This window comes from Lactuca saligna, chromosome 1 (genome assembly GCF_052625555.1).
Source record: "Lactuca saligna cultivar CGN05327 chromosome 1, ASM5262555v1, whole genome shotgun sequence".
Classification (NCBI taxonomy): Eukaryota; Viridiplantae; Streptophyta; class Magnoliopsida; order Asterales; family Asteraceae; genus Lactuca; species Lactuca saligna.
Window position 1 is genome coordinate 58,845,895 of NC_136417.1, and position 23,472 is coordinate 58,869,366.

The following is a 23,472-nucleotide window of genomic DNA, read 5'->3' on the forward strand; positions in this document are numbered from 1 at the left end:
ACTACACAAAGATCGAATCCCACAAACCAAAGGCACTAACGAAAGGATCTCATACCACACCGATATCTTTTTCCATGGACACCTAAATCCACACAGAATTTCCCAAGTCCGGAACAGAATTAACCCTACTGCCGCTAAGATACTCCTTTCCGACCTTCCCAAAATCTGGAACTCTAGTGGCCTGGCCCGCCGCCAGACCGCCCACTCAAGCTATCACCATGTTATTCACTCCTCAAATCATCAAACCCTGATAACTCACTGCTCCTCTGATTCTCATAAGAAAAAATCAGACAATCGGCTACTGATTACTCATACCAAACGTACAAAACGATCTGAATAATGCCCCAAGGAACGAAAGGGTTCACCTCCCACCAGGGCTCATCCACTGAACTACTATCAGAACCCATCCGAACAATACACTTTCAACACCCTGTTCTCCAACACAAGAATAAAAATAATCATGCTCGCTCAGAAGTCCTTAAATATCTAAAAATCGTAATCCTTCACTTTCCCCCATATATCTCTTTTTAACATATAACACCTAGCTACTCTCGACCCCACAATTGGACCTCCAAAGGTCGCCCACTACATGCCCCAACACGTCTTGCTGCCTTCCTTCTCACAACAACTATCTCGGTCCATTGTGACACACAAGTCATGAAGTTATCTTTACCCCAAACGAATACTAAAATCCCAACTAAAAATTGACTCAACCCCGACCTCTGTCGTCTACTGCTCATAATTCTATGCATCTCGTGGTACCTCCCGTACCCGAGTATTGACTTACATAGGTCTAAGACATCAGATGACAATCAATACCCCTCAACATGGAACCCACCTCAGAATCCATAATCTCATCTCGTCTACCCAAAGCATCACCAGAGCCAAACTCAAACTCGAGAGTTTGGTCTGACCCAGAGTTGGAACCACTCGCCCCAATGAAGCACTCAACTCATGACTCATGACCCGCAACCCGTGCGTATACCACTTCTCCACTTCCATTTGGTTGCGACAACCACAACTCAATTCAGAATATAATAATTCCCAACAAATATGGAGACCCCATTCTCGCCCTGGTTCGACCACCAGGCTCCCAACAACTCAAATATTAGGGCTACCCAAGCCTAAAACTCTTCTGCTTGATGCTCTGATCAGAGAGTACTTCATCTCAACAATCTCTCGTTGACTAGTGAGTACTATGACTCCCCGCAATATCACAATACCCTCTCGCTGACTAGTAAGTACTACGACTCCCCGTAGCATCATAACAACCTCTCATTGACTAGTGAGTACTACAGCTCCCCGTAGCATCACAACAACTTCTCGCTGACTAGTGAGTATTGCGACTCCCTGTAGCATCACAACAACCTCTCACTGACTAGTGAGTACTACAGCTCCCCATAGCATCATAACAACCTCTCGCTGACTAGTGAGTACTGTGGCTCCCCGCAGCATCCCAACAACCTCTCGCTGACTAGTGAGTACTACGGCTCCCCGTAGCATCACAACAACCTCTCGCTGACTAGTGAGTACTACGGCTCCCTGTAGCATCATAACAACCTCTCGCTGAATAGTGAGTACTGTGGCTCCCCGCAACATCACAACAACCTCTCGCTGACTAGTGAGTATTGTGGCTCCCTGCAACGTTACAACAACCTATCGCTGACTAGTGAGTACTACAGCTCTCCGTAGCATCACAACAACCTCTCGTTGAAACCCATTAGCCGAAGGGCTCCTACTGGAACCATAGATACTTGATGCACCACTTTCCATCTCAAACTCAAGACCCAACATAATCCGAAATTCGAGGCATTAAACTCAGATACCTTGGTACACCATCACAGAACCTCACGATGTCTTGCCTCGGCTACTGATATCCTATTTATGACATCATACTCTGATGCACAATGCATCCTGACAGAATTTCTTTCACCACCGATCTTCCTGTCACACAACCCGAAATTTCGGAATATTACAATTCTCAATTTGAAGCACGAAGAAATGGTCAATGACTCAGAAAATGTTGATGACAATCCGAAACTCCCTCCAATAATGCTCAGAACTCATGAAAGCATACTCATAACGACCCGGAAGTTGGTTGCCTAATCAACTTCTACCCTTCCCAAATGCAAATACCAGCCCGTACATTGCACCAAAAAATTCTCAATCGGCGAACTAACCTTACGGGTCACCCCCCTCGAATTCACCATTATAACCTTGAAGAAATCCTAACCACCACAAGGTCTTCGACCAATAGCCTCCTGTCGTGGAGTCACTTATCCTTTCTCGAACACACGCAACATGTATTACCTTGCTCTGCACCTCACCTCGACCACCAATAATCCTGGTCCCATGAATCCGTTCCGCAAGTCTCTATATCCAGTTCTCCAACCGCTCTTGAACAAATCTCTAATCCCTTCAATAAAATACCCAGTTCTCCCCTACTTAGGGTTCGAACCAACACTGATTGGCGCTTTAACAATCTATCTAACAGACTGTTTCTTCCAGTAACATCGCACCTACCCTTGGAAAGTGTTGCGCAATGCTCGATGATCTCCCCGCTAGAGATCAAGCAACTCCAAATACCCCGAATCGCAGATAAAATCCTTGGAAACTTCTCATCATGATTGCCTCTAGTCATTCATAATCTCATACCATCCCATTACCAGACATCTCAAATGTCCAGTTGTAACCCTGACTCTCAGTCTAGAAATAATGAACTATCATACTTATCATCCTTAACTCATAAACCAACATTCCATCACGCAAATTATCATAAGAGCGGAAACCTCATTACCACACTCGATACCCATCATAGACAATAAGAGCCAATTCCCCGATATACTCCTCTTGATCGCCCGACGATGTAGCTAATACATACCATACTATACTCAATAGAGTGCATCCTTGTCCTTGACTATCTCAGTCCCCACTGACAACTTGCTTATGCTATATCGTTACCTCGCAGTAGACATATTGCCCAAATACTCTGGTGGAAGATTGCCATAAATGATAACCCTCAGGGTTTACCCCCAAGCTCAGATACTGAAATCTCAACACCTCTTATGTCTTCCCACGGGAAACGAAAATAGCACCACTCAGGTCATAAAAGGTGACATCTCCATTATCGACCGATTGCTCAACTCAACCCATAATCCTCCATAAACACCATCTTTACTCATCCTTGAGTCTTGCGACTTCATCTGACATCTCACCAAAAATACCTTGGAATCATCTCGACTTCCCTCACAAGGATGTTGTTGGGTCTATAAATTTGGTTTATACTTTACTTTTCTAGAAAATTAATTTTTTTGTAATTTTATATGTGTGTACGGCCGTACACGGGGTGTGCGGTTGGTGGCCCTTGTTTCATATATATAGGGTGAGGAGTGCATGTGAGTGTATGGAAAAAGGAGCTTAAGTGTGTGAAACTCAAGGTGGTTTAGGAGAGAAAAACTAGAGAGAAGAAGAGTATGTGTGAGAGAGAATCTATTGTAAGGAACTTAATTTATATCATCAATAAAATCAAGATCCTTATTATTCTTCTTATCCTTCTCTTCTATATTGATCTGACATCATCCAATTGATTGGGATTCCGCACCATCAATTGGATCTGATTGATACACAAGCAATTTGGGGACTTACAATCGATAACTTAGGTCTGTAGAAAGTTATTTTCTTTCTTTCTTTCTGTTATTCATATGTTGCCTCCTCTACGTGATTGAAATACATCTGACCTGGACTGCAACATATGCAACTCTGTCTCTCTGCATCTTCTATCTATGCAATTCTTTCTGTCTGTTAGCCATATGTTGTCTCCTTTGTGTGATTAACAATTTGACCTGGTACACAACATATGCACCATTCTACTTCTTAATCCCTCTAAACTCTAGTCAATCATATGTTTCACCCTCTGCGTGATTGGAAGAGATCCGACCTGGTTGTATAGCATATGCATTCTAAATATGTCTTCTCCCATAATAATTGTCTGCTCACCTAAAGTAAAGAGTTCTTTGGATGTTCTTGATAACCATGGTATATCGGGAAGTGGGGAACACGTTCTAGTGCAACTAAAATTGAACCATTTAGAGGTTGTCTGTAGATCTCGCTGCTTAATTTAAGTGGACAACAATACTCGTGGTCGTTGTAATCTAAATGGTTTATTTAAAAAAGTTCGTTGATATCCTTCGTGTTTAAGTGGACCACAATACTGGCAATTGACCAGATCTATTCATGAAGCTGAAGGTACTAATAAACAAGTTTAAGCTGTCTCACAACTTTGATCCCAAATATTTTTCTTTTTGTTAAATTTGTTCATAGTTTTCCTCTATGCACAAATTTAGGGGGATAATTAAAAAAAATCAAAAAATCAAACAAAAATTTAAAAATCAAACAAAAATAAAAAAATTCAAAAAATCAAACAAAAATAAAAAAATTCAAAAAATATTATGTGCTAACTTTGTTTTTAGTTTTGTTTTTATCTTTTAGGTTCGTTTTGTCTTCATATAGTGAATTCAGATTTAGATGAGACTAGTGGAGACCGTATCGAGATTTCCTGAGCCAAGGCTTCATCCGTGATCATCGAAGAATTCTCATTCGAAGGAACAAGAAATGAAGATTATTCTTTCAACATTCAATCTAGTAACCCCATAAGCATGGTGAAGTTGTACTTGAAGATTATGTGACAGATTACATTGAAGCCTCCTCAATAAATTTGCTGCTATCTATATACCTGCTGATGTGATCCAGAAGATTCGTTCTCTCTCTTGATTCTCTCTGAAGATTCTCAAGCTGAAAGCGCTATCTTTCAAGAATCAGTACATCAAGCCTCCTCACCCAATGTGCGTTCAGAGTCAAATTTTGAAGAATTGCCCAACCGCTCAAGATGAAGTCATATATTGAAAATTCATCAAGTTCATCATGAAGTTGTGAAGAAATCAAAGATTAAAGTTGAAATCAAAGCTCCCATTGAAGATTGACAAGAAAAGGCAACTACTTTTTAGGGGGAGCTTATTGGGTCATTTAGAAAAGAAAGCTATAAACCAAGGGGGAGATTGTTGGGTCTATAAATTTGGTTTATACTTTACTTTTCTAGAAAATGTATTTTTTCTATAATTTTATAGGTGTGTACGGCCGTACACAGGGTGTGCGGCTGGTGGCCCTTGTCTCATATATATAGGGTGAGGAATGCATGTGAGTGTATGGAAAAAGGATCTTAAGTGTGTGAAACTCAAGGTCTTTTAGGAGAGAGAAACTAGAGAGAAGAATAGTGTGTGTGTGAGAGAATCTATTGTAAGGAACTTCATTCATATCATCAATACAATCAAGATTCTTATTATTCTTCTTCTCATTCTCTTCTATATTGATCTGACATCATCCAATTGATTGGGATTCCGCGCCTTCAATTGGATCTGATTGATAGACAAGCAATTTGGGGACTTACAGATGCTTCATGGAAACTTGTTCAACATGACCCTCTGGCCTCATACTCTATCGCATCTGATCTCCACCTAATCGATCGCAACGGAATTACTGGAAAAACACAAACATTATCTGCTACGAATCATGGTACTCGAACCATTACATCACTTCTCAATCTTCTACTTAGCATGGTACTCGAACCATGACATCACTTCTCAATCTGTTACTTAGCATGGTACTCGAACCATGACATCACTTCTCAATCTGCTACTTAGCATGGTACTCAACCCATGACATTACTTCTCAATTTGCTACTTAGCATGGTACTCGAACCATGACATCACTTCTCAATCTGATACTTAGCATGGTACTCAAACCATGACATCACTTCTCAATCTGCTACTTAGCATGGTACTCAAACCATGACATCACTTCTCAATCTGCTACTTAGCATGGTACTCGAACCATGACATCACTTCTCAATCTGCTAATTAGAACCTCCGGAATACCCCCTGTTTCGAGTATGGGTCCTCTGCTTTCGGTAGTACAGGCCCATACTACTTGCTACATCTACCCATAATTTCTACACGGACCATCCTAGAGTTTCAAAGTAGCTGCTCATCCTTCTCGGACACCAATCTCATCATGGATGCTCACTCCTCAGCGAAATGCTCTACTATGTCAGCACACTCATCTGACTAAGGTCATTCCCTAGGCTCTTCCTAGGTTGTCACACTTCTCCGCCATCAGCTTCTGAGAAACTCCTATGATGCCAGCTATCTACCTCCTGAATATCGTCACATTCACTTGGTAGCTGACTCCCATCATCGGGAATTCCACAAAGCAAGAAGCAAGTAGCATTCGGGCATCGAAAAAACACATAAAACCTACTATACGTTACAACTTTATTGCTCTACTCATACTCAATAGGTGTCACCAAACTCAGGAAACTCTACCCTACGCGGGCATCTAGCTACTCTCTCAGTAGGCTCCTCCAATGCTCATCTAGGTGTCTCTCCTAGATTACTCCTCTACTCGAAACTCTGTCTCTGTAATATTCCTACTGGATACTCTTACTCAACACATACTCGATAGTACATCACAGATAACGGCAACTCCTAGGTTAAGGCATCACAAATCAGGCCACTCTAGTCCTAAAATATGAAATACCTAGCCTATCCTATAGCATGCAGGATATCACAAAATATATAACACAAAAATAGGGTATTTTGGGAAATCACCGTTCGGGCTCTGGCTGATTGTACACACTGCTCCTTCTCATTATCTCTCAGAATCTCTGGCTCGTTTTACAAAATCATTTATTTGAAATTGTTTTCTCAAATCCTCAGTTTGAGTCCAAATTTACCTGACGGTGCATCCGAATCCCTCAAACTAAGGCTCTGATACCACCTTGTGATGATGTGAATTTTCAAAACAATTTTTCATTTCTAATCATATAATCTTCATAACACATTAGAGAAAACATCATTCATTTAGTTACAAAACGTAACTCTGGGTTTAATCAGTTAATAATCCAGGATCCTGGAAACGTAATTCTTTCTCTGGTGTGTACAATCAAGTCGGTGTCGTCCCGCGATCTGAGAAAAACCTAGAACACATAACACATAACACGGTAAGCACGAAGCTTAGTGAGTTCCCCAAAATACCACATACATATAACTAGCCACTCGAGGCTATGGATCTACGAGACCTTCCGATCTATGTGTCTCAGTGGACCTTCCGGCTCTACAACTCTGGTAGACCTTCCGGTCCTACCCATGATGACCTTCCGGTCCTGCAGCTCGTTGGACCCTTAGGTCCAGTCTAGCTCGTTGGACCCTCTGGTCCGGTATGGTTGAGCCTTCCGGCCTCATATATCGTTGTACCTTCCGGTCTGGTCTAAAATAACTCATAGCATAATATCACATGGACAAGTTGCATAACTCAAGTAAACACATAAGACCTTTCGGTCACACATAAATACCTCTAGGTAATGTATAGTGAGAAGACTCACCTCGGATAGCAAGTGAGCAAATAACCTCCCGCTCGGATCTCGAACTAGCCTCCTCCTAACACAAAGGATGAATATCTCTAATTAATACTCTTTTTCATGACTCAGATAACTGAAGGCGATTCTTTCTCTTTCTAACTCTTTGAAGTGGGGAAAAGACCATTTTACCCCTCCAAGGTCTCTATTACTTATGTTGACCAAAACCCCAAAGTCAACAGAAGTCAAACTCGAGTCAATAGTCCATATTTTACCCATCTCATCGAGTGCACCGTTGCAACTCGTTGAGTCCCCTCGCATCTTCTAAATTCTTCCTAGAACTCATTCAGCTCGCCGAGTTGACTCCCAACTCGGTGAGTCAACACTGGGACAAGGCTACTTAGACAAACCCGCTACGACTCGTCGATTCATCCCATGGACTCGGCAAGTAGGCTCCATCGATTTTCCCATCCAGCCTCCCAAGGTTTGATTTGTAACTCTAACTCATAGATCTTATCACAACCAGCCTTTTTGGCTAGGAAATTTCACCCTCAAGTAAGCAAGGACTATTGTGAGACTTATGCTAACACACCTAAGTGTTCAATCTGAGTTCCTAAGGAGCCATATAGTGTTAGAATGGAAATCGCTCAGAGTATATCGAACCTCTCCCAAATCTCTCCAAGTATAGTGAATCTCTCCCAAATCTCTCCAAGTATGTGAAATCTCTCCCAAATCTCTCTAAGTATACGAAATCGCTCCAAGTATATTGAACCTTTCCTAAATCTCTCCAAGTATAGTAAATCACTCCCGAATCTCTCTAATTATGTGAAATGTCTCCCAAATCTCTCTAAGTATACGAAATCTCTCAAAGTATAGTGAATCTCTCCCAAATCTCTCCAAGTATGTGAAACCTCTCCCAAATCTCTCCAAGTAAGTGAAATCTCTCCTAAATCTCTCCACGTATCTCAAATCTCTCTAAATACCTTCCTCAGTAAAAAAAAAAGCTCAAAACCGGAAAAGGAAACCCTAAAAGGACCCCTTGATCCGGAACCCTCTTGGTCTTGAACCCTCTTGGTCAGGAACCTTCTTAGTCCGGAATGCCTTCTAAGGAGCCAAGAGAAGCTACATCTCCAGACCCCCCCCCCCCCCAATGCTTCGGAAGGTGTAAGCTCCCGAAGGCCTCGCCTGGGTCTACTTTGGAAGTCTGACCAACCCTCGCATCCTCGGTCCGGACTCCGGAATGGCGCAAAGGACTTCGGAACCTCGCCTATTGACTCCGGATCTTGCTAAATGGCTCCGGAACTTCTCCTAAACCCTTCGAACCCTCGTAGGAACAACCCTCCACTCCTGATTTTGGTCATTTTCAGACTTTTTCACCATTTTAAGGCATTTTGACACTGGAAATCACACCAAACTCGTATTTTTCCTATCCTAAACCCCTTAAACCCCTATTTTATGCTAAAATTAATCGTTTTAAGCATATTTACATAAAATAAATGCTTGGGATTTAGGAAAATCTTATCCTAAATCAAGATAAGGACAAAGAGATTGACTTTGTGATTTGATGGAATTCCTCATTTCCCATGCAAATCCCAAATAAACACACATTAACCTTGGGAAGTAAGCTTTACCCACCAGTCCTCCAAGCAAATGTCAAGTCACTCCTTATTCCTCCATCTAGAATACGTGAACTCTTCCCCCCCCCCCCCCTCCTCCCCTCTTATTCCACATCTCACTCCTCACTTTTCACTTCCAGCTCTCAAGAAATACTCTAACTCCTTCAAGCACCACGTTCATCTCTTCAAGGGAAATTCTCAGAATTCTTGGGTGAGTATTTTATCCTCTTTAAAACAATTAATCTTCACATTATTCTAAGATTTCATTATATTTACACATAAAAATTAATCTTAGAACACTCTAGAGATTTAAGAATCTTTCAAGTTTGGAGCTTGGAAACTTCCTCATCACTCTTCAAATCACCCAACAAACAAACCAAGGTGAGCTTCATACCCCACCTTTTTCAATGTTTTAACATTTTTAGGGGAGAGTACAAGTCAAATCTTGCCTAAATTCTTAAATGATTGCACATATACGTATGTTTGTATGTGTGTGAAATATTATTAAATTATTATTTTAGTAATATACTCATAAACGTAAGACTTCACAATTTCATAATGAAAAAGAGGATACTTTGTGTACAAAAGAGCCTCCCAACTATTGGGTGTGTCCAACTTAACCCTTTTATCTATGCTTTCTTGTTTAGATATAAAAGTTATAAAAATGGATCTTGATAAATGGACACCATTTCTAGTAATTTTCGAAAATGGAAACTTTGTGACTATTTGCAAACTATCAAAGGGAATTATATAAATATTCGATATAAAAGTTTGCGTCAAGAAAATGTACAAATAGAGCCTTTATGACAGAAATATTTGCATGTCATAAGTTGTTGTCGTAAAACCTCCAAGAACATAAGAAATGTTCTATATGTCATAAAACAAAAAATGCGTGTCATAACCGGTAGTTATAAATCTATACAAATTATAACTTGACACTTTTTTTCTCTTGACTAAAATGACTTATTTTTCAATAAAGAAAAGGAACGAACACAAGCACCCAGTTAACGAGCAAAATCAACGATATGGAACAAGAACGATCTTTCTATTCAATGAGTACGAATTTCATTATTTATCTAACAAATAATGGATCTTTAACGATTGCTCAAAAGGTTGTTAATATTCTAGTCTGACAAATCTCAAAAGTACCTAAATATAAAAATATTACTGTACGTCTAAAGTCCTGTAAGGAGTTATAGCCAGAGTCTCCTGGAGGGAGAGTGGGAATTTATGTATAGATCTATATGGGGTTGACACCCCGCACCTTCGCTGTTCGCTAACGCTAAATAGGCCAGTCTAGGGTGACAAATGTCTTTTCCAAACCGAGGGCGCCTGAGAAACGTCAAAACAGGCACTCCGTCAGATTAGTATGGTTATAACGACTCACTAGAATATATTATATTAACTAGAAATTTATGTAAGGAAACCTCATAAATAAATTTTGGCACATTGTGTTGACTTTCCTACACGTGATAGGTGATGGTCCGCATTTGTTGTGTTGATTGTCCTTTTTCATCGCGTAGAATTTCCACAATTGTCATGTTGGCTCATTCTCCTAACAAGTATAGAGTCGTAAAACTGCTATTTTACAAATTAAAAAGCCTTGGACTCTATGGAAAATGTTTGTAAATGGTTTTGATAACGATAAACTAACCCACACATATATAGTTGGAACTAGAACTTACGAATATTTTATAGTAGAAAATATAGGATTTTCTGGAGAAAACGATTTTTCTACTATTTCGATAACGATAAAATAGAACACACACTCAATTTTACTCGATAAGAGGAACAAGATTTTCAACCATATTTCTTTTTTTGAAAATAATGGAATTTTCATGAAACGGTTGACTATTACTATTGAAAAGAACTATTTTCGTACACAACTCGCTTTTACAAATCACACTATTTTTCAAAATCACTCCTTATAAAGATGAACAAAAGTAATGACATGCACACATATATCCATGATTTTCAAGGCAAGACTTCAAACAATTTCATAGAAAATATCGGATTTTCTGAAAGTACAATGAGAACGATTTTAAACAGGTGTAAACGATTTTATACAAAAACGCTTTTGAACTCACCAACTTTTTAGTTGATGTTTTTCAAAATGACTTGTATTCTCAGGGATCTGGTAAGCAGGTAACAAGGGACGCAGATGCAAGACTATTTAACTGTAGTTTGGATTTTTCTACTTATGTCTCTTTTTTGTAATTCGAAGAACAAATACAATATGTAAACAATGTGAGTTTGTTATCTCAATGTATGACGTTTGGATTGCTCGGTTTCATGTATATTCAATTGTTATGATACTGCACAATGAAGTCACCCGCCTCCGGATGTTTCCGCCGTCTGGTCCGGGGGTGTGACAGATCTAACCTCCTAATACTCAAAAGTCACGTAAAGGTCCAACCTTTATGCTCATGCATCACATATTTAGCTCTATTTGACAAAATGACCCTCTTAATGATGTTTAAGGCTCAATACTCTTATGTGACTGCATAAAGTTGGGATTCATGGGACTCTCTGGACCTCTTAAGGTCCAGATCTGATGTATAAGCCTTAAAGGGACTTCACATACTTCATAACTCAACTTAAAAGAGGGTGAAGAAACCCTAAATTCCTACTAACCATACACAAGTAGGTGTAGATTTATACCTTAAACAATAGGTTTGAACAGAATAGCAGCAGATCTGAGCCCCTCAAGTCGATTTTGCTTGAACAATGTCCTTCTTTAATGCAAGAATGCACCAAGATTATGAAGTTAGCCCCCTCCTTCTCTCTATGCTCTCTGGATCAGATAGGGTCTCTCAAGGTAAAATGTGGCCGCAAATGAAGTCCATAAGAGCCTTTAAATAGGTCACAAACCCGAACAATTAGGTTTTTCCTCCGCAGCGCTGACTCGGCGAGTCAAATACCCGAATCGTCGATTCCATACATTTAACACGTCACCAACTCGTGACCCTACTCGGCGAGTTGAGGCACCAACTCGTCGAGTCACCCAAGCAAACTCATACTTACATATAGAAATGTTATACCTCGGAAATCAAGATGTTACATGTCGTTTGTTTTAGCTTATGTCAGTCTTTAGTTGATGGAACCTTTTACTATTTTGAAGTTACGATATTAACAAAAAATTATGGTTTATGGAAGTTATGGCTGAAATGAAAATTAAAGTTTTTGGGTTGTGACTTTTCTTTTTAACTCTTATAGCACTAAGAAATGATTTTTTTTTGGTAATTCTAACAGATAACTGTGGAATGTGATTTTTTTATATTACAAATTTGTTAGGAATATGAGTGAGCAATAATTGAAATTAATGGTTCCCAGGATTTACCATTTGCATGGATAGTCTCTAATAATAGTTTGTAATATGTAAGAATATTACGTATTATCATGATATTAAGTATTTTAGAATTGTTTGTAATATTATGCTATTAAGAAATACATGAATGTAAAAATGTTGTTAGCCGTAATAGATTCTTAAAGACATTTAGTTTGGTATTACTTGTAACTGATGGTTCCCAAGTGTGTTACTTGTACATGTAATAATCGTATATATACTGAAAGAATTAGTTATAACACATTGTTTTAAAAATGATTATGTATTGAATAATAAACGAGAACATGTGAAGGCTAATTAGGAAAATAAACGTACTTAGATATTTATAACAAGGTAAATAACACATAATCTTTTTTGAAAAATGAATTAATTGAAAACATAAAGTTATTTAAATGATTTGTTGCATGAATAGGAAAAAAATAAGACTATACTATTTTAGCCTTCATGGGATAATTTGTCTTATCATGATTAACCTTATGTTTGCTTGAGTTACACATTTTCTTTGACTTCTTAAATTGATTTTTCAATATATATTTTTTACTTTTAAGTCTTTTTCAGCAACTATAATAACCTTTGTTGATGATGAGAGAAGGATTCTCAATTTCACGTTGCTTTGGAAAAGTAACACCTTCAATCTGTTCAAAATGATTCCTGTAAACCAAATAATTAGAAAAAAAATGAAAGACATATATAACTTCATTTTCAACTTATTCAACTCCTATAAGTACTCATGCAACTTCACTAGATCATGAATGTAATAGAATGATATGTTCAGACTTACTACAAAACATATTCAATTTTATCCAATTGAACACAACTATTTAAGTTAATTATGAAAAATATTGTAGAATGTATAAACATTCAAAATTGTTTTCAAAATTCTCTAAGAATATATGATTCTGTAAGAATATATTTTCCTATTCACAAATCATAAAAAAGTCTTTTATGAATATGCTTTTAACGTAGCTCTACGTTTCATATCTTTAATAAAGTTATAACCCACGATGATTTATGAATGATAAAATAGACCATTCTTTAAGAATTTCATATGACGATGACACAATCCAATAACCAGGAAAAAAGACTCATTAAAATTCACATAATTTAAAAAATATATAAATAAAAAAAGAAGAAGAAAATCATACGTTTGTTCCAAACAGAAATCAAACATATCCCTAACTTATTCAGATGTTGATTTCATCATCTACGAGACTCATTCTCATAGAAAATTCGAAATTGATGAGTATGATAGCTTCAAACAAACTACAAGAAAACCTAATTAATATAGGAGACATGATATAAAGATGTGGGTCTGAAACCTAATTAAACAAAACAGATACCTAATTAAACAATGGAAAGTATATTATCATTTGAAACGTTCGGATTGATTCCATATATATAGCTACTTTTATTTAGGTAATAAAAAAGAAATTATCGATCATAATTTTTTGAGATCAATAGTTAAAGTTTGACACAATCACATAATAATTAGGCATATATCAACCTAACTCTAAATGATAAAACTATTAATCGCCAAACTTAGCGTTTTGTGAAAATATCCCTTTCACAAGTCACCAACCCATTGACTCATTGGATGCCTACAGTGTTTCCTTCTAACTTGGCAACAAAGCGAAGCCCCTTTTCATTACAAAATCTCTCTGCAGAAATCCTCATGAACACATGTCAGGTAACATTTTCAAAATGCTTATCTGAGTAAGTTTATCTACTTTGATCTTGATCTTATGGGGGTGGGAGGTTTAAGGCTAACCATTACCGATCTATCTTTTAGGGTTTTCTTGAATTCTTTTAGTTAATTCAGTTGAAAGTGATTGTATTTCCGATTCGAGATTGTTGATTTCAATACAATTGATGAGTGAACTGTGATCTGGGTTTCTTAAATTCTTCGTTCTGAATCTTACGAATCGAATCGATGGCAAACAATCTTTTCATGGAAACCAAGATTCTAAACCCTAATACGTCCTATCTAAGTTTTGGGAAACCAAAATCTGATGGTAGCTTGAACGATCACAACATGAGCGATGAGGACGAACCAAGTTTCATGGAAGACGGAAGTGGGGCGAAAGGTAGAAAGGGCAGTTCATCACAATGGCAGCGAATGAAATGGTCAGATAGCAGAGTCAGACTTTTGATCCAGATCGTGGCTTCTGTAGGAGACGACGATGGCGCCATTGACGGTGGTTCAACTCGGAAATCCTCCGGATGCTTACAGAAAAAAGGAAAATGGAAATCTGTTTCAAAAATCATGGTTTCAAAAGGATGCCAAGTTTCACCACAACAATGCGAGGACAAATTCAACGATTTAAACAAAAGGTACAAACGATTAAACGATATTCTTGGGAGAGGAACTTCATGTAGAGTTGTTGAAAACCCATCTTTAATGGATTCAATCCCTCGTTTATCTCCAAAAATGAAAGAAGATGTGAAAAAGATCTTGAGTTCAAAGCATCTTTTTTACCCAGAAATGTGTGCTTACCATAATGGTCAAAAGATCCCGAATTGTGCAGAACTTGAGTCATCACCCATTGTGGGGCAATCTTCAAAGGATGATGATTCAGATCATGAGGATGATGATGAGAGTGAAGATGATGATGAAAGTGAAGATGATGGGGAAAGAGAAAAAGGTAACACTCATAATGTAAATGTATTTTTTGATGAGATGAATGAGTTTTTTGAAGATGTTAACAATTCCAAAGTGCAAAAGAAAGAATGGGTTATGAAGCGAATGGTGATGTTGCATGAACAAAGAATTGGGATTGAAAGTGAAGCATTTGAGATGGAGAAAAGGCGGTTTAAATGGCAGAGATTTTGTGATAGGAAAGATCGAGAGTTGGAAGTTTCAAGATTGGAGAATGAGAGATTGATGTTGGAGAATGAGCGAATGACGTTGCAATTAAAGCGTAAGGATCATGTTATGGATTCAGTTAGCAGCTAGCTTTTCAGTTACTCTGTTAAACCTTAGTGTATTTTGAAAATAACTTTGAATAGATTCTAAGATATGAAATGGTGAAAAGTTGTATTTGTTTTTGTAATCTTGTTTGAAAGAGGTTTTGAGTTATGAAAGTATTTGTGAAATTGTGATATTGGTTAGGGACATTGTTCCATAGTTTGTTTCAGGGTCATGTGCTTTTAAAATAATGATGACAGGTTTGTGTTTTTTACACTACTAAAGCTATTTTTCGATGACGAATATGGGAAGGGCGTTAATGTCTTTTACACAAACGAGAAGAGCGAGTCTTGCATGGTCTTTATAAACTTTTTGTCCGATTAACATTAATAACAATTTTATCCGCGCCGCCTCATTTAATTACATATATAAATTCTCGGATTCTCGTGGAAAAGTTTGATTTCTCCTTGTTGGTTCTAGACCTCGGACCATTGATTTGTATATCGGGCAGAATTATAAAGAAAAAATTGATCATTGAAAATAAATATAAAATTTTGTAAACATCTTCTACTTTGATCAAATGACTACTTTGTTTCGACTCTTAGAACCGTACTAATTAGTAATTACTTTAAATAAATATAAGGTCAAATTTGAAGCCCTTGTTATTTTTTACAAGGTTTGAATGTGACATGAATTTTGTTGGAAATGTCTGTTGGAGACTTTTCACCTAATATCATGGATATAACTTGCTTGAATAATCTATAATCTTGTTATGATTTGCTCAACCTTTCTAGATTACCATACCCATTCAACAAGTGCTAGACTATGGATTTGACTCAAACTCTTTATTTTGGTCTAAGTCTACATAAGGCTAGAGGGAGTGACCTCGCCATCTCTCTCGCTATGTTTACATGGCTTACTCGCTACCACTTATTCACAATTGTTAAACTAACGTACTAAGATTGTCTCGCCGAATGCTTGGCGAGATGAAAGAGAAATGGAAAGGATAGTAGGTGGTCCCCCTCTATTTCAGTTTTAAATAATTGTAAATTCATTTTAACAACTTGTATATTGTTAAAGTTTATTAATTTAATATTAAAATAAACATTTATTTGATTTAAGAAAAAAAGTTTTTACCTTTTAAAAACATTTCACTCCGTATCATACTCCCACTCCTTCTAGCCTAATATACCCTCCCAGGTTGTATATGTTCTATAGGTTTTTTCATCAATCATGGAATATTAATATAACATGGTAAATTTAAATTGAGAATCAACTAATATAGGGACAACTATAAAAAGGGTTTAGGTTATTTTTATTTATTATTTTTTGAGTTTTATTTTAATTATTATATTTTGTTTAAGTTATTATTTGTTACTGAGCTTATTATTTTTTTTTTTTTATCATTTTAGTCACTATAAACAGTGATATATATATATATATATATATATATATATATATATATATATATATATATATATATATATATATATATATATATATATTTAAAAAAAATTCATTCTAATCACTTGCTTTATCATTATCATTATAAAAAAAGACAAATTTTCACAAATGGTCCTTAATCTTTTCAGTTGTCCTTAAAATACTTCTTATGAAACCTTTTTTTGCATGGATCGTTCCTACAGATCAAACCTTGCACACAAATAATCATTATAACTAATATGTGTTTGTGAAATGATCCTGGCTGGATCCGGGCTGGGAGAGGGGCGCCCATTCCTAACCACTTTCGAAAAGGTTCGCTCATGCTGGAGGGAGAGAAAGGTTTGGAACCCTAGTTTTGGAGTTTTCGCCCGGTTAGCCACCGGAGGCAAGCGTTAGACCGTAGCTTGCTACTGAAAAACGTAATAGGCATTCCCATTGTCACAAGGGGGAACCTAAGCCAAGTCCTTTTCTTCCTTTGCCGTTATCCTACGATCTCTTGACTAAGTCATTTCACACTAAGCACTGAGAACAAGGGTGTGATTGCTTTGATGGAAAGAGTAGCACTCCCGAGAAATCGATATCCGGGGGAAAGAAATCCATATCCCTCTAATAGTAGCAGACTGCGAAGTTGAAAATCGAAGGGGTGTTTAGTTTCATTCAGGATCGACATGCCCCAGGTTTGAAGAATTCGATGACAGGCCTTCGCTGCAAAAGATCCCGGAATTGGTCGATTCGGAATCGGCTGGATTGGAGGAATCCGGAGCCACAAGGATCTTCAACGGGTTCGAAAGTCTTTTGATTCCAGGCGGCCCAAGAAGGTAAGAACTCCAACCTGTCCGATGCTTCTTCGGCCAAATACGATATACAAGTGGGACCTGCACTATGCGCAAGCTGTGCGAAAAACCGCTTCTTTTTTCCGGTTCTGAAACAACTTGGGCGAAATAGGGTTCTACCGGGAAACCATGGATTTTTTAGTTAGGAATTGTCTGAAAAGGTTCGATTGAATCCCATGCTTTCATGGTCCCTATCTCTGCCCCGGCACTGGCCGACACGTAGGTCTATTCCGCGCTTTCCTAGGTGCGCATCTCCATCTACTAAAAGTAGGGGTGGTTGCCATAGATAGATTGGGTCATTCGTAACCAGAGCAATAACCGATGCTACAGCATAAACCCAATTATGATCCTAAGCAGCAACAAGGTGCTCCCAAGCGACCCTGGGGACCCAATAGAGCTCAGTCTTAGAACAATCCGGGATAATAGCCCCGAGGTAGCAGCTTGCCGATGGCATTGAGATAGATCGGTGGTTGGCTTACTGCTTGTTTATGCTTACTCCCACAGCAGCTGCCCCTTCTATCCCGTACTAAGAGACTTCTCCCACAAAAGATCGATCGAAGGCCGTCGTCATGTTCATCCTTACTAGCATCCCATACAAAAAAGAAAATCTTTTTTTCGTCGGCGGGGGCGGTCCGGCGATACGTAGATGACTTTTGGCTGGTATAACCACTCGATTGTCCACTTCTAATAAACGTAATTGTGCCAATTCCAGTTTTGAACTACCGCAGACTTGTTTCATAGTTTTCAACTAAGCGGCAGACCCAACACGACTGACAGATAAGCCGACGTTAATTAAACTCCCTATTGAGTAAGGGTCGGGTCGGTGTTTGCAAAAATGTCGAGCCGACGGGGTCAGGTACCAGTAGTGACAATCGCAAAGGGGGGAGCAGGACACTCGTTGTGCTAGTGGAATCACCCAACTGGACCTAGTCAGCCCGAACCGTTTTGTTTTGCGGTTCTAGAGGACCCTGAACAAGAAGAGGCAAAGATGCCAGATCTTGGTATGAATAGTTTATCAGTCTGGGCATGGATGTTTTTATTTGGACATCTGGTTTGGGCTACTGGATTTATGTTTTTAATGAAGCAAGCTAGCGACTCTCCTAGTAGCGAAGGAAAGGGGCATTCGGGAAGCGACTAGTCGCTTCTGGCGAAGCTTCTAGAAGGCCGACCAAAGACCAACAGCAAAAGAATAACCTAATTCTCTTAGTCAAGGTAGGGGTTCAGATCTCATCATGCCTTTTTACGTTTTGTTTTTATTTTTTAATTCTTTATATAAAAAACAAAATATACTCAAGAAAATACACACACATTTAAGAGCATACTCATAGTGTCACCACCTATTGCCACCGCCCACTGCCTATTACCGCCAACTGTAATCACTTTTTTCAATCACCACCACTGACTACCACAATCATTTTTCCAATCACCACTATCACCACCCACATGCCACCACACAACTTACCACTAAAACAATCACCATTACCCACAACCATCAACATTAACCACAATCACACCACCTGTTACCCACATTCATTCGATAGTAAAAGAAACCAACGAGTGGTCTGAGCTCTCTTTTTCCTACCCTTATCCCTCAATGTTAACACCTTAATTCAGACTCCAACGATAACCATCAACTAGATAAAAAAAATCCACCATTTCATATAAAAAATTAATATCGAAAGGTTCCTGATCCAAAAACCCCATTAAAGAGCACAAATTGAAGGTTATGAGAACCCCCTAAATGCATCTGCCCATCCAATTGCCACCCGAAAACAAAACCAGATTGTTGGCGTGTTTGGGATTTCATTTTCACAGATCGATGATCTTCATTGAAGAAGAGATCAAGATGATTCCATTCCATTTCATCGCAAACCTTACTAATTATAATCCTGACAACGCCATTTGATGTTATACACCGACAATCATCGGTTAGAAGGACTAAAACGAACACAAATAAACAAGTTCAATAACTAATGATAGCTCAAAATGACCAAAATAAAACACTCATAAACTTCAGTGACCTAAACCCTTATAAAAATGTCCAAATGATTTTCGAAGATTTAGAGAAATAACTACTTTTGACTATTTACAAAAATGACCACCATTTGTGAAATCGTTCTCATTTCAATGATCTATAATATGAATTTTTATTTTTCTCTTTTGCATCAACCATTTTTAGAATCTTTTAGCTTTTAAAATCCAAAATATCTATTATAGAGTTTTTCAACAAAATGATAAATTTTATGTTTGTCTATCCTCTACTGTGCTTTTGATGTGTTTATTTAACTTTGATGTTAGATTTTAGTGAAAAAGAAACCATTTTCTTGACATTCGGGGCTTGTTCTTTGGATTTCAAGATTTTTTCTAAAATTTTAGCGTTTTATAATATTGTTGTTTTAATATATCACATTACAAAAGAACATTTTTTTTTAAAAAATTTAACAAAAATATATGTTTATAGCTTATTGTAATTTTAGTTTATTGTAAATTTTAGTGTCTTATAAATTTTGAATTATTGTTAATTTTATGGTGATCTTTCAATGCATCTTTAATTTGGGACAATATTCTCACCGGTTACAATTGTTAATGAAATCAATCATCCTAATAATTACTACCCATGATTCCTTCTTTAATATTTATATAATTCCTTCTTTATATGGTACTATATAGTATATATTGTTAGTATTATTTCCATGATATTAGCACTTCCCTAGTTTAAAATATTTATTGTAGCTTTAACTCTTGATTTGTAATTAGTATTTATACCACAGTGAATGTAATGAAAACCCAAGTCTAATTTCCCATCGTTTATGTTCACCCCCCTCAAGTTATCACTCCAAGATTGTAAAATGAAGAACACAACTTTTGTTCTTGCTATTGTTGTTGCAATGATGCTTCTTTTGGTTGATGTTTATGCTCAAGTTTGTGCTCCCAATCAAGAGATAAAGGATTGTTATCCAGCTTTAATTTCAAAAGGATCACCATCTTCACTTTGTTGTCAAGAATTAGATCACCACAGAAATTGTTTATGCCAATACATAGACATTAATCACCCAACATTGCCACCAAATCACCGATTTCTTCGCAAAATTACTGAAAAGTGTGGTATTCCTTTCCCTGAAGTTTGCCCTGCATTGTAATCTGGTTGTGTTATTATTACATTAACACACGTATCTTGATGAATAAAAGTATCTTTTATATGATTTTGTTATTTTGTATTTCCTTTTGGTTGTTTTTGTGTTTGTGATCACGTCTATCTTTTATATTCTTGAAATGTGAACTTCAAACATTTATACATTTGCTTAATATATTTATATAATTATTTTTTTAGACTAAATGTCATAAAATAAGTTGTAAGAAAAGTAGAGACGGCGTATCCAAAATACATATTTTTGGAATAGAATTTTGTTTGTAGGCCCCACTTTCTATGGCTGCTGCATCCAATATTGAATCTCCTTTTCTCTCACATCAAATCTCCACCGTCCATTCTTTACGCCCACAGCAGAATCTCACACGTCAAACCGCACTATATAACCGTTCTTCCTCCATTTTGCCGCTTCAAAATTCTTTCGTCGGATTCATATTCAACCGTCAACACCACATCTCCTCCTTCTCCGCCGCCGTCGAACTCCGAGGTACACTCTCCGATATGTAAATGTATCTACATGTTTCAATAATAGTCACGGTGATTAAAACGCCTTCGTTTCATCTCCGGAATGTTTGATGTTTAAATTTCACTAAATTTCGGCTATTTTTTCCTGGTTTTTACCGTGGATTTGTTATCGGAGTTCGTATCCACATTGTAATCATGTCGATTTGCACGATTCGCAGTTGAACATCCTGCTTCATTGTTTGTTTTAACTTCTATTGAATACATTCAATTTTCGCTTACATACTCTGTCTCCGATTTATCATTTGTTGCAATTGTTATTCGTTTATGTGCGATTGGGATCGTTACTCGTTAGAGTTTAATACAGATGTCTCGTTTTTCCCCAATATGTTGTTGTTTAAACGGATTTGATGTTCTTGGTATGCTTAATCTGTAGGAATTCTATATTGTGAGCACAATGACCGATCAGAATCAACATACAGCCGTTATTAGTAAAGTAGCTAGCCGATTACACTTCTCCCAAGATGTTCGAACTCATTATAGTGTTTTTCAAACCCCTGCTGCAACTCAGAGACAAATCACATATGGAAATTGCTCAACTCCAGGGTTGCAGTCATTGGTAGCTGCAAATCCTTCTCCAGTTTTTGTTCAAGCTCCATCTGAAAAAGGTATGGCCGGATTCGCGATCGATTTTCTCATGGGTGGAGTTTCAGCAGCCGTGTCCAAATCAGCAGCTGCTCCAATTGAGCGTGTGAAGCTTTTGGTCCAAAACCAAGATGAAATGATCAAATCCGGTCGTCTCTCCGAACCCTACAAAGGCATCGGAGATTGTTTCTCAAGAACAATCAAGGACGAAGGAGTCATGTCGTTATGGAGAGGAAACACCGTTAATGTCATCCGTTACTTCCCAACTCAAGCTCTTAACTTTGCATTCAAGGACCATTTCAAGAGGATGTTCAACTTCAAGAAAGACCGCGACGGATACTGGAAATGGTTCGCCGGAAACCTCGCCTCCGGTGGCGCCGCCGGCGCGTCGTCTCAGATCTTCGTTTACTCTTTGGATTATGCCAGAACTCGTTTAGCAAATGATGCTAAAGCTGCAAAGAAAGGAGGAGAGAGACAATTCAATGGGTTAATTGATGTGTACAGGAAAACCATTGCAACCGATGGAATTGCAGGGTTATATCGTGGATTCAACATTTCAATTGTTGGAATCATCGTGTATCGTGGTTTGTATTTTGGAATGTACGACTCGTTGAAGCCCGTTCTTCTCACCGGATCTTTGCAGGTTAGTTTTTTTTTTTTTTTTTTTTTTTTTTTTTTTTTTTTTAAGAACTATTATAAGCTTAAAGAAAATAATCATTTTTTTATTACGCCAATTTTTTTACTTTGCATTTAATTTTTAAAATTGAGAGTTCTTTTTATTTTTTCAAAGAAAGCTATCTACTTATGTACAAAATAAGCATTTTGAAGTGTTTAATGTTATTGTTTTCAATTAAATGTCTGATTGAGACTTATAAAAATTTGATTTTAATTTTATAAAATTCAGGATAGTTTTTTTGCAAGCTTTGGGCTTGGTTGGGTGATCACAATCGGTGCTGGTCTTGCATCGTACCCAATTGACACTGTTCGCAGAAGAATGATGATGACATCAGGTGAAGCGGTTAAATACAAGAGCTCTTTGGATGCATTTTCTCAAATTATAAAGAAAGAAGGTTCAAAATCATTGTTCAAGGGAGCGGGAGCAAATATCCTGCGAGCTGTTGCTGGTGCTGGTGTTCTTGCCGGTTATGATAAGCTTCAGGTTATTGTTTTCGGTAAGAAGTATGGCTCAGGAGGGGCTTAATTCAAGATTAGTGTTATGTTATTGTTGGATAGTGATGAAATTTTTTAGTGGGTTTCGAATAAAAAAATTTGGTTTTGGATGGGAATTTGAGTAGTTCCTGAAAAAAAATAATTAAGAGGTTATTTTAGTATGGTTTTGTTGTATACCATTGATCATCATTCAATTTTGTATTTGTTTGTATAAAATGTTTAAATTGTTATGAAATATTAGTTTGTGAATGACCATTGGATTCTCCATTTCTCCCATAACTCCCCATCATTATTTAGCATTAGTAACAACCATTTCAATGTGTTTTATGAATGTAATAATACACCATCATAATGTGCATTCATATTATAGCTCATCTTTCATCTTATTTGGATAGTATAAATAGTGAGCCATATGTATTAGACACTTGATGATTTCATCACAAGTATTGAAATAAAAGTTCTCTCTACTCTCATATCTTTCTTTACTTTATAATTT

At 37.4% G+C, this 23,472-nt stretch overlaps 2 protein-coding genes across 2 annotated transcripts; both read left to right on the forward strand.

Moving 5' to 3' along the window:
• Window positions 1-13,912: 13,912 nt before the first annotated feature.
• LOC145037033 (uncharacterized) lies at window positions 13,913-15,471 on the forward strand. The gene is made up of 2 exons (XM_078985583.1): window positions 13,913-14,057; window positions 14,160-15,471. The coding sequence occupies exon 2, from the start codon at window positions 14,301-14,303 to the stop codon at window positions 15,321-15,323; it is 1,023 nt and encodes a 340-aa protein (XP_078841709.1). The 5' UTR covers window positions 13,913-14,057; window positions 14,160-14,300; the 3' UTR covers window positions 15,324-15,471.
• Window positions 15,472-21,127: 5,656 nt separating this feature from the next.
• On the forward strand, window positions 21,128-23,225 carry LOC145037043 (ADP/ATP translocase 1, mitochondrial-like). The gene is made up of 3 exons (XM_078985593.1): window positions 21,128-21,186; window positions 21,598-22,449; window positions 22,711-23,225. Exons 2-3 carry the CDS (start codon window positions 21,619-21,621, stop codon window positions 23,005-23,007), a joined length of 1,128 nt encoding a protein of 375 aa, XP_078841719.1. The 5' UTR covers window positions 21,128-21,186; window positions 21,598-21,618; the 3' UTR covers window positions 23,008-23,225.
• The last annotated feature ends 247 nt before the right edge of the window (window positions 23,226-23,472 follow it).